Below are 13,690 nucleotides of genomic sequence, written 5' to 3' on the forward strand. Positions count from 1 at the left end.
GGACAATGTTTTTTAGTTGTCTTTTTTTAATTTGAGATCAATTATCTATTATATTTTCATCATCATCCAATCTCTCACTCTCACGCACGCACTAGATTTGGACATTGTTATCTTGTCCAGTTTCATAGATTTATCATCAACTTTATGATTTTAAAATTTAAAACACCTTTAGTTACACATTTGATTGAATTATTCTCTAATGAGCATATTTGTTTTTGTACTCTTAATTCACCTTTCATATCATCGCGTATCTCATACCATCATCACAGTATTAACTCATCCTCAACTAAGGGGTGTAAGTGAGTTGAACATGCCCGAGATAAGGCTCTATTTTTGTTCAATTCTTTTGAAAATAATTATCTTCAAATTCGGCTTGTGCTCATATTTGTTTGACAATGTTGTGTTTATGTTTTAATTGAGTATTAGAAATGATTCATTTTGCTCGATAGAGCTCAAATATATGACTTTTTGCATGCTAAGCCAAATCCTTAAATGGCTTGTAGCTTGGTACGCAAAACCCTAGATCAAAAATGAAGCTATTCACATGCCATTACCTACACAGGGTACAAATATTTTACAAATATTAGTAATATAAATGAGAAAAGAGAGATTAGAAGAAAACTCACAAAGGCTAGTCACAACTCATGAGTCATAACTCAAAAACTTGACAAATGAGTATTTCTCTAGTTTTAAACAAGGTGTGCGAGGGATGATCGTCGATTTCCAGGCTTTCATTCGTGTCATGAAGGCAAAATAAAGAAACTAGAAACCCCAACACTACCAGAGTTGTATAAATGTCGAGTTCTCCCACTCAGAAAAAAAGAGCAAATAAATGATTGCAGGCTTGGGTGCGTGCGGGTGAGGGTTAAGGTAGCTGAATTAAGTGTTTTAGATTTTATTTTTTTTATTATTTGATAATATAATATATTAATATATTATATGGGTAATCAGGTGTTATGATTTTAATTTTTAAGTATTTTAATTTTTCCTTATTGTACTATTCCAATTTTATATATACTCGTTGTTCGCGAACAACTCGTGTTTGGCTCGTTCGCTAAGTTAACGAGCCGAACACGAACAACACGATTAAATATTTGTTCGTTCGTGTTCGGCCCGTTTTGACTCGAAATACTACTAATCAATTATATATATATTTTTTTTGATGACTAGTATTTTTTAAAAATTTAATTGACTACAATGAGATTTATAATACAATGCTAAAAAGATTTATAATCAATTAAAAGTATTAATGGAGAAAATAGAATAAAAATTATTAAATTTGATTCAAATGATATTTTAGTTCTTTCCCCAAACCTTGACATCTTATGACTACGTGATTAGAGTTGTCAAAATGAGTCGAACACGAGCTAGCAAACGAGTCGAACACGAACACACTTTTTGAGCTCAAAATATAAACGAGTTGAACATGAGCTAAGCCTGGGCTCGCTCGTGGCTCCCTCGTGTTCGACTCGTTTACACCCTTATATATATATATATTTTTTTTTTTTGAAAGCTAAAAAAATGCTAATATATTAAATAGAAAAAAGATTTCAAAACTAGAAAAAACAGAAAATACATTAGATACTAAAATAAAAAGCCTAACAGTGCCGAAATACATAGTATCAGGTGGCTAGAGAGTGACCTAATCTGGCCTTGCCTCTGCCTCTAGTTTTAGTGAATGAGCAAGCTAATAAGTTGGTAAGATAATTGTCATTGTCAGTAGTAACCAATGTATCATCCAATATGTTCTTGAGTTGGAGTCGGTCTCCATTCTTTTTTCTTCCTCCTGGAATAGACCTGTCATTCCTCGTCCGAAGAATCAGTCTGATGAGGTGGTAGAGCTGAAGCAGAAGGAATACCAACCCCACAATAGGTTCTAGGATATGTGAAGTATGAGTTGCCTCTACCGGATACTTCCTGAAGAAGTGGAGCTACGAGGCTCTCCTGATTATCAGTCTGAACACTATCATTTGTAGGTAATAGTCCATCAGTATTATTTTCATTGGGGTTTGAAGGTGTCAGCATCACATCGCTCACAGTAACAGTAACGACAGAGACAATAGAATCAGACACCAAAATCTGTCCTGTGGTAGCTCTCTCTAGGTGGTACAGATATATCCTTAAAACCATCCTTATTCACTTGATCTTTAGATTTTAAATTAGGGTGAAGCTTATGACATTTATCAAGAGTATGCCCAAACATCTTACAATGAGAACAATAAGAAGGTCTATGCTCTATGACGATTTGTTGCCAATATCCGTTATGCGTTGTGCTCAGCCAAACTTCAGTAACATCAGAGAAAGTAATATATCTTTCCACAAGTATTCTGACCACAGAAGGTCTGGTAAGGTTGAAAGTGAGTAGATCTAGCTTCGTAGTGTCCCCAAGTATGACACCAATAGAGTAAAGAACCTGATGATGAAAAAATGCAGCTTGAGACCAGGTAGACTAAACCATACCGGTACAGTAGGAGGTTCATGATTGGGGTCAAAATCAGGAGACCACTTTAGTAGCTTCATTGGTTTAAAAACTTTTCCTGATAACTTCCATAGTTGGGTGTTGTTGACCTCATTTTTAGTGTGGTCTAGTTTTCTTCTTAGGGTTTAGGGTATAGCCTTAGGGTTCTCCCTTTGACTATCTTAAAATTTTAAAAATGGAACTCACTTCATTTTAGAAATTCAACCTACTTCTTTACCCTTTTGGAGTTTCGCATGTGTGGTATCGGCCTCTAGCACTTACGAGGTTGAAACCAACATGAGGAAACCCAAAAGGAGTCCCTATCGAATCTTTAAGCCCGAAGATTGCCTTTTGCACAATTTGCACTTCCGCGTGCACAAATTTTGCAATTCAGAGAGTCGACACTTTCGATCACTACAATTCATATCGCTTGCACTGTTATTTGTCAAGAACTTGAATAAATTTTTGAGACGATCAATCGAAGGTCGAAATTTCATGAAATTTGAATTTTGACGTTTTTTTTTATCCAACCGTCTACAAAGTAGTACGAACGACTCCGGGTGACGAAACGGACTGCGCCGGCATGTCCGGAACGTCGAACGTCAATTTTACTTAGGAGGGACACCCATTTTGCTAGGGCGTCGCGCACGAATAAATTGCACGAAATTTACATTTTTTTTAAAATAAAAAAAGATAAAATCCTTATTCTAAAAGCCCTAAATCTCTAATATGCACGCACCTGTTCTGCCCCCCTTCCTCTCGTTCGCGAACCGAGCCCTAGCCGCACCCTCTTCTTCCCAGTCAAGCTCGCCTTTCCATCTCGTGAAGCTCCCTTGAGGTCCCCACCATCCTCCTCTCCCCCATGCTCCGGTAAAGCTTCCACCTGCTCCCTCCTCTGCCTAAAATTTTTGCCTCTGTCGTCGTCTTCCCTCCCCGCGACTCTTGTCGCTTCTCTTGGCTCGGCTCACCGTCCAGGTGAATGAAGGTAACTCCTCCCCCCCCTTTGCTTTAAAAACCTTAATTGGGGAAGGGTTTTAGGGTTGGCCGAAATTTCTGGAGAGGGGAGATGCTGTCATTTTGGAGTTCTGTTTTCTCTTGGGTAAAGCCTGAGAGACGAGAAGAGGTTGTTGAAATTTTGGAGAGGGGGGCAGATTTTGTTGTTGGTCGTGGAATTTTTGGGGAGGAGTTGTGATTGTCGTTGTTGGCTGTCGAAACTTCGGTTGTTGTTATCGAGCAGGTAATCTCTCCCGTTATTCCGACTTTTTTGCAGTTAGCTTGCTTCGCCTGGTTGCTCGATATCTTTGCTTGGTTGCCCATTTTTCTCACTTGTTTTGCTTGACACCTTGCTGCATACATATTTATAATGGCTGAGCACTCAGTTCTTAACAGACGTTGTTATTATGGGTTATCTGTTCCTTTTTTTTTTAATAAGACAAAGGCAGTCAAAGTTGAAGAAAGATTTTTTTACCAACCTGTATGTTGGCTAGTGTTGATATTACAAAGGAATACTCTCTTTATGGCGTTTACTATCTAGCAGATATGACTTCGCTATTCAATAAATTTTTTTAGTGTGTTATGTGCATAAAACCGGGATTTACATATACAAGAAGCAATTCGATCAGTTCTGAATTCTGAAATAAATATGTTGCTTGCCTGGTTTTAATAAATTAAGGGAGATTTACATACATACTACTTAATGCCCTTGCATTTACATATTTAACATCTAAACTTAATCTTTACATTCATACCACTAAATTTCCGGGCGTTTACATATGAAATATTTGATTCCTATGAATTTACATTTCTAACACATGAATTTCAGTTTTCTTCCTCTAAATCTTTATGAATTTGGGTGGCATACATGTAAATCTGTTATTATTTTTCTTAGCTGCATACGAAACTTGCTTTCAATGGGAATTCTACTTATCATTACTAAAGTCGGGCTCTACGGCTGAACTCTTTTTCAGTTGTTGGATACATTTCTTTTGTTGGATTTATTTTTGTATTGTTGGAATTACATTTGTTGGGTTTCTTTTTGTCGAGCATATACTCTTATGTTATAATGTTGTGTTTAAAATGCTTTAAGATGATTGGATATTTAATTGAACGCCAGCTTCAAGTTGTATCTTTAAATTCTTTTAAAGGCTATTTGAATGTTTTGTGGACTTTTTTATAATTGCTCGAGCATTTGTTTGGGAGAAATTTTGTTGGCATTTTGGCACTTGTTTTGGAAGATTTAGAGGGGGCTTTTATACATCGATATAAGGCACTTTAAGTGCTAATTTTTGGAGGCTTTTATGCACATTTTGGGAATGATTTGATCATTATTTTGAAAGAATTTAAACGCTTTTAGGCCTATATACTTGCGATTTTGCCCCTTTGCTTTGTTGATTTCTTTTTAGAAGTTGGTCGGCCTCATTCTCCGTTGATTTGTTTTTATATTATAACGGTCTAGTCAAAAATGAGAATTTTTTATTTAATTATTTGGAAAACAATTAAAAATTATTTGAGGATTAGTTGAAAAATACTTCATTAAAAACACAACACCTTAAATCACTTCAAGCACAAGTTAGAGGCATAGACTTTCTAAACTTTAGAAGCACACCCTAGATGAGAGTTTTTCTACCTAATTTTTAAATGAGTGATGAAACTAAGCACCTGACTTTATTCCACAAGTCGATTAAAACACTAAACATAAGGAGCACGAAGATGTGGTTTCTAACTTTCTTTTAATTAAATCAAGTAGTGAAATTCCCGTCATGACTTAACCTACAGTGAAACCCAATGCTCCGGGATTTGAGCTTGAGCCTTACAGTCAAATCCTCCTGAAACCCAATGTTCCGGGATTTGAGCTTGAGTCTTACAGTCAAATCCTTCTGGAGTCAAATCCTCCTGACAATTGGGGACATTCCCAATATCACGTATAAGTCACATGCTCCTGGCCCTTTATACGTGACATCATGTTTTGTTTTACCTGTTTGTGTTTTTTTTATTATTATGATTTTTTTATGTCGGATTTCTAGCAATTTGTTTAAGTTTTTTGTAATTCGCTGTTCTTTTTATTGCATTATTTGCTTTAATGCACTTGTTAAACTCCTTGGGCAGAGAACAGTAGGAGATATGTTTAGAGGTACATCGGGCCATTGAGACCCAACTATTGCATGTACATTTAAACACAACATTAAACCTGAAAGTGCTACGACGTGGAGCTTGAAGCTTGAACAAGTCTTCATGGTCAGCAAGACGGAAAAGCAACAGGTGGAGGATGACGATCTTCAACAACATATCTTTCTCTAGTTTAAATAACAAATCATAAGATTTCGAGGTAGTCTGTCTAGCGCGACATAAATCCTTACTTTATCTTTTAGGTCTTTGCACAGTCAGGTTGTGCAATTTAAGCCCTAACCCGTTTTAGGTTCCGAGGTTGTCATCTGATACGAGATAAACTCTCATATCTTCCAGACTATTTGTATTGCCATGACACGCAAATATAAGTCCTAAATAATAAAATTGGCAGGATGAAACATCAAATAATATCTTCTTGAAATTGAAGTCAAACAATAGGATAGTTTTGGAAGTCACCGAGGTTAGCCTCATGATCCATGACATCCATTTTCTTTTCCTTGACTCCAGAAATAAGTGTTCTCATTTGATTCCTTCCCCACTTGAATTTTTTATATTCAATCTTGAAGACCCCAAACTTTGAATTCATGAAGATAGATACCTCTGATCATCATCGAGAGTGCTCTTAAGTGATTTCAATCATTTAAGAGGTAGTTAAATATAAGGGTTTGCTTCTGTAGGGAGTTTTAAGGACCCAGGTAATATAAACCCTATCTAATTCTTAATATTGGATAAGGGAATTTGTCGGTCAACATAAATGTTCGTAGACTAAAACGGATGTCATAAATTCTTTAGTTTATTTAATCAAGCCTCATGGATAAGTGATATGTCTATTTCTCGGGATAAATATGTCACTTGTAGGATTGTGCTCGTTTATTTAAACTATCGTTTATATGAGATCGGTTCGGTCTCGTATTTTTAAAATTAAACAAATTATATATATTATATTAAATCAAATACTTTTTTCCCAAATTTTAATGGCTGACAGGTGTCCCACTGAAATTTCCCAACGAGAGAAAATTTGAATTTGTCAGTCAAAGTTGAAATTTCTGACTAAGAAAAAATTAGTATTGCATTCCCACTTTTTTTGCTTGCATTTTTAATAAAGGGGTTGTCACCTGTACCATCACGATTCTCCTTATAACTTGAGGGGAAGACAACCGCCGGATAAGACGACGATCGCAGAGGAGATTGACGAGCACAAGCAAGCGAGCGAGCGAACGTCAGTGGAGGTTGTTTCGTCTGCCAGGGTTACAACATCACCGGGGAAGACAACGACGACGTCACAAGAAGTGATCACAACATACAGAGCGAACAACCACATATATATATATATATATATATATATATATAAATAATTTTTTAAAATTTAATTGATTTGAAGAATAACGAGCTGAACACGATCGAACAATTTTTGTTTGTGTTAGGCTCAAAAAATTTATTCATGTTTGGGTCATTTGTTTATCAAACCAACAGAACATGGGTTTCATAGCGAACCAAACACGAGTTGTTGGCGAACGACGAGTTTTTTTGACACCCTATCCTCAACATCTAAAATTCTAGCACCCATCTCTTCAATCAAGATAAGGTGTTCTACTTTCTATCCAATTCTTGAAGCTAGGCACTTCTCTAGCCAACACTTCACTAGCTATAATGCATCCATACAAAGATAAACATAGACATATCCATTGTTGAAAATATGAGCATGTATTGGACACAACAAAATCATCTTTATTATTATTATTATTATTGTTGTTGTTGTTGTTGTTGTTGTTGTTGTTGGAGCATGCAATCTAATTCATTTAATGATAAATATTTTGTTGCAAAAGTTGCAAAAAATATATACATTATAAAAAAGGCAATATAAAAGATCAATCATTAGAGGCATGTTTTAGTTCTCTTCCAAATTTAAAAGCTTTTTATTAATCGATTCATTCACAATTTACTATTTTTCAAACTGAATTGAGATTAATTTTGTATATTTGAGGGATTAGAATAGGATCATTTTTTTATCATAATTTATGCATGAGCGACCATTTTAGATCAATCTTGTACATTCAAGGGACTATTTGGAGAAATGTAATATTCTGTGTTTAAATTGATCACATAAGAATAGGTAGATGGCTATTTTTTAGATTTAATTTAAATATAGCAATCAATTTAGAGTAGGATTTCATTGTTATGAGTTATATGATAGCTTGATGTGAGGTTCCTTTTATGCTCTCTTATACTTTGGGGCATTTTTTTTTCTTTTTAAATAAATGATTATATGAAGTTTCTATGTTACCAAAACATTTGCTGAAAGATAGAAGTTAACTATACTGTAAGCTTGAAATCAAATTATAGAATGTTTCCTTTGATACTTTTGCCCCATTTTATTTATCTTGATTTTTGAGTGGTAATTTGCTTGATGTGAGGTTCTTTTTTATTTTGATTTCATTAATCATGGTAATAATAGCTTGATGTGAGGTTCCTTTTATGTCCTCTTATACTTGAGGGCAATTTTTTTATCTTGATTTTTGAGTGGTAATTTGCTTGATGTGAGGTTCTTTTTTATTTTGATTTCATTAATCATGGTAATAATAGCTTGATGTGAGGTTCCTTTTATGTCCTCTTATACTTGAGGGCAATTTTTTTCTCTTTTTAAATAAATTATTATTTAAAGTTTCCATGTTACCAAAACATTTGCTGAAAGATAGAAGTTAACTATAATATAAGCATGAAATCAAATTATATAATGTTTCAATTGATATTTTTGGCCCCTTTTGTTGATCGCGACTATTGAGTGTTTGTTTGCTGTCATATAAAAATGTTATATTATAGTTTTAACTGTTATTTCTCCTTTCAGTGACGTCACATGCTCTTTATTTAAACAGGTTGCAAGATGTTGTGCACAGTGAGAAACGAATATACTTAGTTTTTGAGTATTTGGACTTGGACTTGAAGAAGCACATGGATTCATGTCCAGACTTCGCCAAAGATCCACGATTAACGAAAGTGAGATTCCTTTTTCCTTTTGAAGAACACATGAATTACTAAAAAATTATTAGATTTTAGGATGATTAACTATGGCTGGATGATTGTGTCAGAAGAATGTTTTGTGCTTTTTCCATCAGCTCCTCTGTAGTGATCCACATTTAATAACTATTTTGAAGCATAAAATTATCTTCTTAAATCTGTTTGTCTTTCTTTTTCTTGTTGATATATCTTCATTCCTTCCTATTGCTATTTATGAGCCTTTATCTGAGCCCTTTCAGTTGGGTCTTGAATATTAGCGATTATATATTTTTTTAGTTTTCTGAAGTTAAGACGCGCATAATTTTTTTGACTTCTTCTCAGTTGTGGATAATTTATTTTTCTCTTGAGTTTACATTTTGATAAAAAAATGTATTTAGACCCTACATTTGTAGAGCTTCATACACTATAATGACGTAGCAGAATGGCTAAGACTTCAATCTACAGGGATTGGATGGCTACCTTCAGAAACAGCAGAATGCTCAAAGTAGAATTCTCTCAAAGAAATGTAGAATTGGTAGAATAATTATTGGGGACCTAAGATTCCATCATTCTGACCCTTTGCTTGCTTAACTTTTTTATTTTATTTTATTTGCAGTCTTTCCTGTTCCAGATTCTCCGTGGCATTGCCTATTGCCATTCACATAGGGTTCTTCACCGAGATCTGAAACCACAGAACTTATTAATAGATCGGCGGACTAATGCTTTGAAACTTGCGGACTTTGGACTAGCCCGTGCATTCGGTATTCCTGTTCGGACTTTTACACACGAGGTGCTTCTTTCATCTTTGCTTTGTAGCGTTTACATACATACCACTCATTTCCTCTAAAATTTACTTCTTATTTATACCACCTAAATCTTTCTTATCACATAAAAAATACCTCTATTTTAACTTTAAAAAAATATATGCAATACAGTTTTTCATGCATAGGTGAGATGGTATGCACGTAAAAATTGAAGTTTAAGTGTTCGATATGTATATAAATAGGAATTTAGTGGAATGTACCTAAATCTTCCCTTTGCTTGCATGATATATAGGTCTCGAGGAAACTCACTTTCGGGTAATTACCTTGTAACTAAGCTCTCATTTATTATCTTTCAGGTGGTCACACTTTGGTATAGAGCACCAGAAATTCTCCTTGGAGCTCGACAATACTCTACCCCAGTGGATGTGTGGTCAGTTGGATGTATTTTTGCTGAGATGGTCAATCAGCGACCATTGTTTCCTGGAGACTCAGAGATTGATGAATTGTTCAAGATATTTAGGTTCTGCTCAGTAATCAAATTAATTACTTTTAATTACAGACTGCAGTTTATGAAATCCACTAATTCGTTGAAACTGTGTTCTTGTAGAGTTTTAGGAACCCCAAATGAAGAAACTTGGCCAGGTGTTTCATCCTTGCCTGACTTTAAATCTGCTTTCCCCAAGTGGCCCTCTAAGGTATGGGCTTAAAATGTGTCTATTTTTCTAATTCAGCAACTCCCTTACAAAATGTTGATTTTATTTAAAGCCGTCAATGAGCCTCACAACTTCCCCTGCGCCTTAACTTGTCTCCCAGCCCTCTCCACCACCTCCCTCTAACTCCATTATTGTACTTCACCCTAACCTTCATCTCCATCATTGCCTGATAATGCCTTCCACCCTGGCCAATATGATGAAAATCTTTATTATTATTATTTTTTTGGCATATGCGCAGTAATTGCCCTCATGCAAATAACATACATATTGTTTGAAATAAACTTATACGGACGCTATATTCTGCAGGACCTAGCAACAGTGGTACCAAACCTTGAGCCTGCGGGAGTTGATCTTCTTTCTGTAAGTAACTAGGCTTTTCCTCTTTCTCTTACCATCCTGATAATTAAGAAGTATGCTATATCCCAAGCCAAAAAAGTTGCAGCTGCAAGGGGATTCTGTAATCCAACCTTTTGATTGATTGTTTTGAGATAAATTTTACGGATAAAACGAATCTACAATCTAGAAAACCTTCTGAATTCTTCTTCAATAATTCTTTTTAATAATGGTAGTCCAACTGGAACATGACAAGATTATATGCTCATTAGTCTATTATAATCATTGAATGAACATATTTGTAACGGAAAAACGTCTCCCACTATACGAGAAATGGCCATCAATATCAGCATTTTATCTATAATCAACAGAACATAACAAGATTTTATGCGTGTTTCAGAAAATGCTCCGATTGGAACCCAGTAAAAGAATCACAGCTCGGCAGGCTCTTCAACATGAGTATTTCAAGGATCTTGGGGTCGTTCCATGATAAGGCTTTTTCTTTGTTCTTTCCTGTCTACTTGTTTGTTTGTTCTATCTCTGATTAAGTTTGATAAGCAGGCAGTGGACTTTTTATTCTACCTGAGCTGTGTGCTTCCATTTGTTTCTTGGAAGAGTTTCTGTAAAGATTGTGTTTGTTTGTGTCCCTTACATAGATCTTTTGAACTCAGTTATGTCTTGACAGAAAGCAGAGGGGGCTGCTGTCTATTTGATTTGCTAGGATTCGTTTTAAATATATATAATATTCATATTCTTGCTTTGAAATACTGCTTGGTTCAGAACCGTGTGAATTTTTTGTTTTTTCTAGCAGAAATATTATCTTCTTGTCTCCCATTTTTCATTACATTTGGTTTGCAGTAGATTTAAGTTTTTGAAGTTTGACATTTATACCACTCTTTCTTATGTGTTTACATGTCTAACCGCTAAATTTTAATTCTTACATATCGTATATGTTACCTTATCAATGCATGAAAATATGTATTTCACTTATAAAAGGTTATAATGTTGTTTTTTTCTTATGTGATATGAAAGGTTTGGCTGGTAGAAATGTAAATTAAAATGATGTTTAGATGTTAGACATGTAAATACATTATAATTGGTTGGTATGTATATTTGTATTGACAATTTAAAATAAATTTTGTTACAAGCTGTTCATATGAAAATATAAAATGTATAATAATCAATAAATTTCATTACATTATGTTCATATGAAAATATAAAGTGTATATTAATCGGAATAAAAGTACAGCTTGTAACGCTTGAGAAAATTCCATGAACATATATTTTCATAAATTATGCTATGAACTTCATAGTTATATAGTATTTTCTCAATGTTAAAGATATAAGAGTTATGTCTGCCCTTTGATGACGTCTATATAAGTTTTATCATTATCTTCATCGAACATTATTTTCTTAGCTACAAGAAATTAAATTTTTAATATTATTGTCACCATCTTTTTTAAAAAAATAAAACATATATTTTAATGTATAATTATTTATATTTTTTTATTTTTATAAAAGTGTAGCCTCTTCATTCCTCGATGATTTAAACCACCTCCAGACCCTAAACACAGCATGAAAACATCAAAATAATAGTTCAAATCATGTACAACACCTTTGTCTGCATGACAGAAACAGGTTTTAGCTAGCAGCTGTCATGAAAATCTGAGCATTAATTTCAGCAATGCATTCGGTCGGAAGACTAAGAAAGGCATTCATTATAGAATCCTCAATGGGATCCACAGTCGCCACTCCCACCAACCTGCACTTGCCTTCTTCATCCAACCTCTCCCCTTTCCCCCCTCTCAATCCCCCCTTCGATTCCTCTGAAGTCAGCACAGTCTCAACCATCAATGGCGGCGCCCTATAAACGCTCCCAATCGAAAACCAGAATTTGGCTCTGAAATGCAGCTCCACCTGCACTCGGGTCATCAAGTCCTAAAAAATTATAAACATCTGCCCAAAATTGTCATCAAAATGAGTTTAAAAAAAAGCCTACCTTTCCACTAGATCTACTGATACTCCCTTGAAATATCTCAGGAGCAATGTCAATCTTGAGGAGCGGCGGCAACGGCAGGCCGAGAAACCTCGTCGTTGCGCCGGTCAACGGCGGGATGTAAAGCTTTTCGATGTCGAAAATGGTGGATATTTTGTCTGGTGCATCGAAGTTGCCGGCGGCCGAACCGATGCCGGTGCCGGTGCTGGTGCCGCCATTGGCATTGTAGTCAAAGTCGGGGTATCTGCCTATCCCAAGCCTGCAGGCTTCCAGAGTTTGGAACCTGATGTTGAAGAGGGTGGTGGGTTGGGAAGAGGATTGTGTGGCTGTGATATGGTGGGTCTCATGGCTGCTTGCGGAGTGAGGCCTGTAGCTGCAGTTGAGAGTTGGGGGGGATGGATGGTGGGATATTGGGAGGTTGTATGAGGGGGTTTTGCAAAGCATGGGAGGGAAATTGAAAGGTAAGGGGTGGGATATTGGGAGGTTGTATGAGGGGGTTTTGCTAAGCATTTTGTTTGGGAGGGAAATTGAAAGGTAAGGTTTTTGGTTTTGGATTCAAGTAATAGATTATGTGGCTGTGAGGGTTTGTTGCTTCTATCTGCCTTATCCTATTGTGAAATCTGATGTCATGTGTAACTGAGCTAATTTCATAAAGTGAGTTGTAGATTGGATTTATTTATAAAGCTGATATTATCTCACTTTTTAATAATATCATATATAGATATATCTTGAAAACACGATAAACTTATAGTCAAAGTTTTTAAGTCATACGATTTCTCTATTATTTAATCGAAGCGAGCAATTTCCTATGTTTGATTTAGCAGGTTAAAATGCTAAACGATAATTTAATACATATAAAAATTATAATATCATAAACCTTCATTAAAAGAAATATTTTCATAATTTTGTGGTTGTTCATATTTAATGATTATAACCATGGTTTAAAAAGCCGAATCGTACCAGCTGTTCGGCCGGTTCAACCGTACCTAGTTCCATTCATGCTTAAAACCGTTTATGCATAGCACTCGATTGAATCAATCAAAACAAACGTTGAACTGATGAACTCTTCATGTTTTTAAAAAACCAACAGGTTCAAACATTATTCAATTTTAACCTTTTATTTTGATGAGATAGCCAAAATGAAAATATTTAAATTAAATAAATGATAAAGCATCATATCTAAAAATTCTATTTTAAATATTATTAAAAATATTGAAGAGAATTATCTTAAATTAAAATATTATTTATTGGATCAACAAAATAAATATTAATATATCATTATTTAATTATTTAAATTATATAAAAT

The 13,690-nt window shown here is 34.9% G+C and overlaps 2 protein-coding genes across 4 annotated transcripts in view; one reads left to right on the forward strand and one right to left on the reverse strand.

Annotated features, from left to right (window-relative positions):
* LOC110020414 (cell division control protein 2 homolog A) overlaps nt 1–11,077 on the forward strand; it is a 72,475-nt gene extending 61,398 nt beyond the window's left edge. For all 3 annotated transcript variants that reach the window (XM_020718506.1, XM_020718503.1, XM_020718504.1), the window contains exons 4-9: nt 8,458–8,578; nt 9,195–9,368; nt 9,699–9,862; nt 9,950–10,037; nt 10,362–10,415; nt 10,789–11,077. In XM_020718506.1, coding sequence (XP_020574165.1) covers nt 8,458–8,578; nt 9,195–9,368; nt 9,699–9,862; nt 9,950–10,037; nt 10,362–10,415; nt 10,789–10,878 — 691 coding nt within the window. In that variant the 3' untranslated portion in view covers nt 10,879–11,077. The remainder of the gene's footprint in view (nt 1–8,457; nt 8,579–9,194; nt 9,369–9,698; nt 9,863–9,949; nt 10,038–10,361; nt 10,416–10,788) is intronic.
* An 842-nt stretch (nt 11,078–11,919) lies between these two features.
* LOC110020395 lies at nt 11,920–12,828 on the reverse strand. The gene is made up of 2 exons (XM_020718483.1): nt 12,388–12,828; nt 11,920–12,305 (listed from the first exon to the last, which is right to left on the reverse strand). Exons 1-2 carry the CDS (start codon nt 12,826–12,828, stop codon nt 12,030–12,032), a joined length of 717 nt encoding a protein of 238 aa, XP_020574142.1. The 3' UTR covers nt 11,920–12,029.
* Nucleotides 12,829–13,690: the final 862 nt, after the last annotated feature.

The sequence above is a fragment of the Phalaenopsis equestris genome, unplaced genomic scaffold (assembly GCF_001263595.1).
Source record: "Phalaenopsis equestris unplaced genomic scaffold, ASM126359v1 Scaffold000096, whole genome shotgun sequence".
Classification (NCBI taxonomy): domain Eukaryota; kingdom Viridiplantae; phylum Streptophyta; class Magnoliopsida; order Asparagales; family Orchidaceae; genus Phalaenopsis; species Phalaenopsis equestris.

Coding starts and splice junctions, on each gene's coding strand:
- LOC110020395 (XM_020718483.1), bottom strand. CDS start 12,828: ATGCTTTGCAAAACCCCCTCATACAACCTCCCAATATCCCACCATCCA. Junction 12,306..12,387: donor TCAGTAGATCTAGTGGAAAG/GTAGGCTTTTTT, acceptor ACCCGAGTGCAG/GTGGAGCTGCATTTCAGAGC.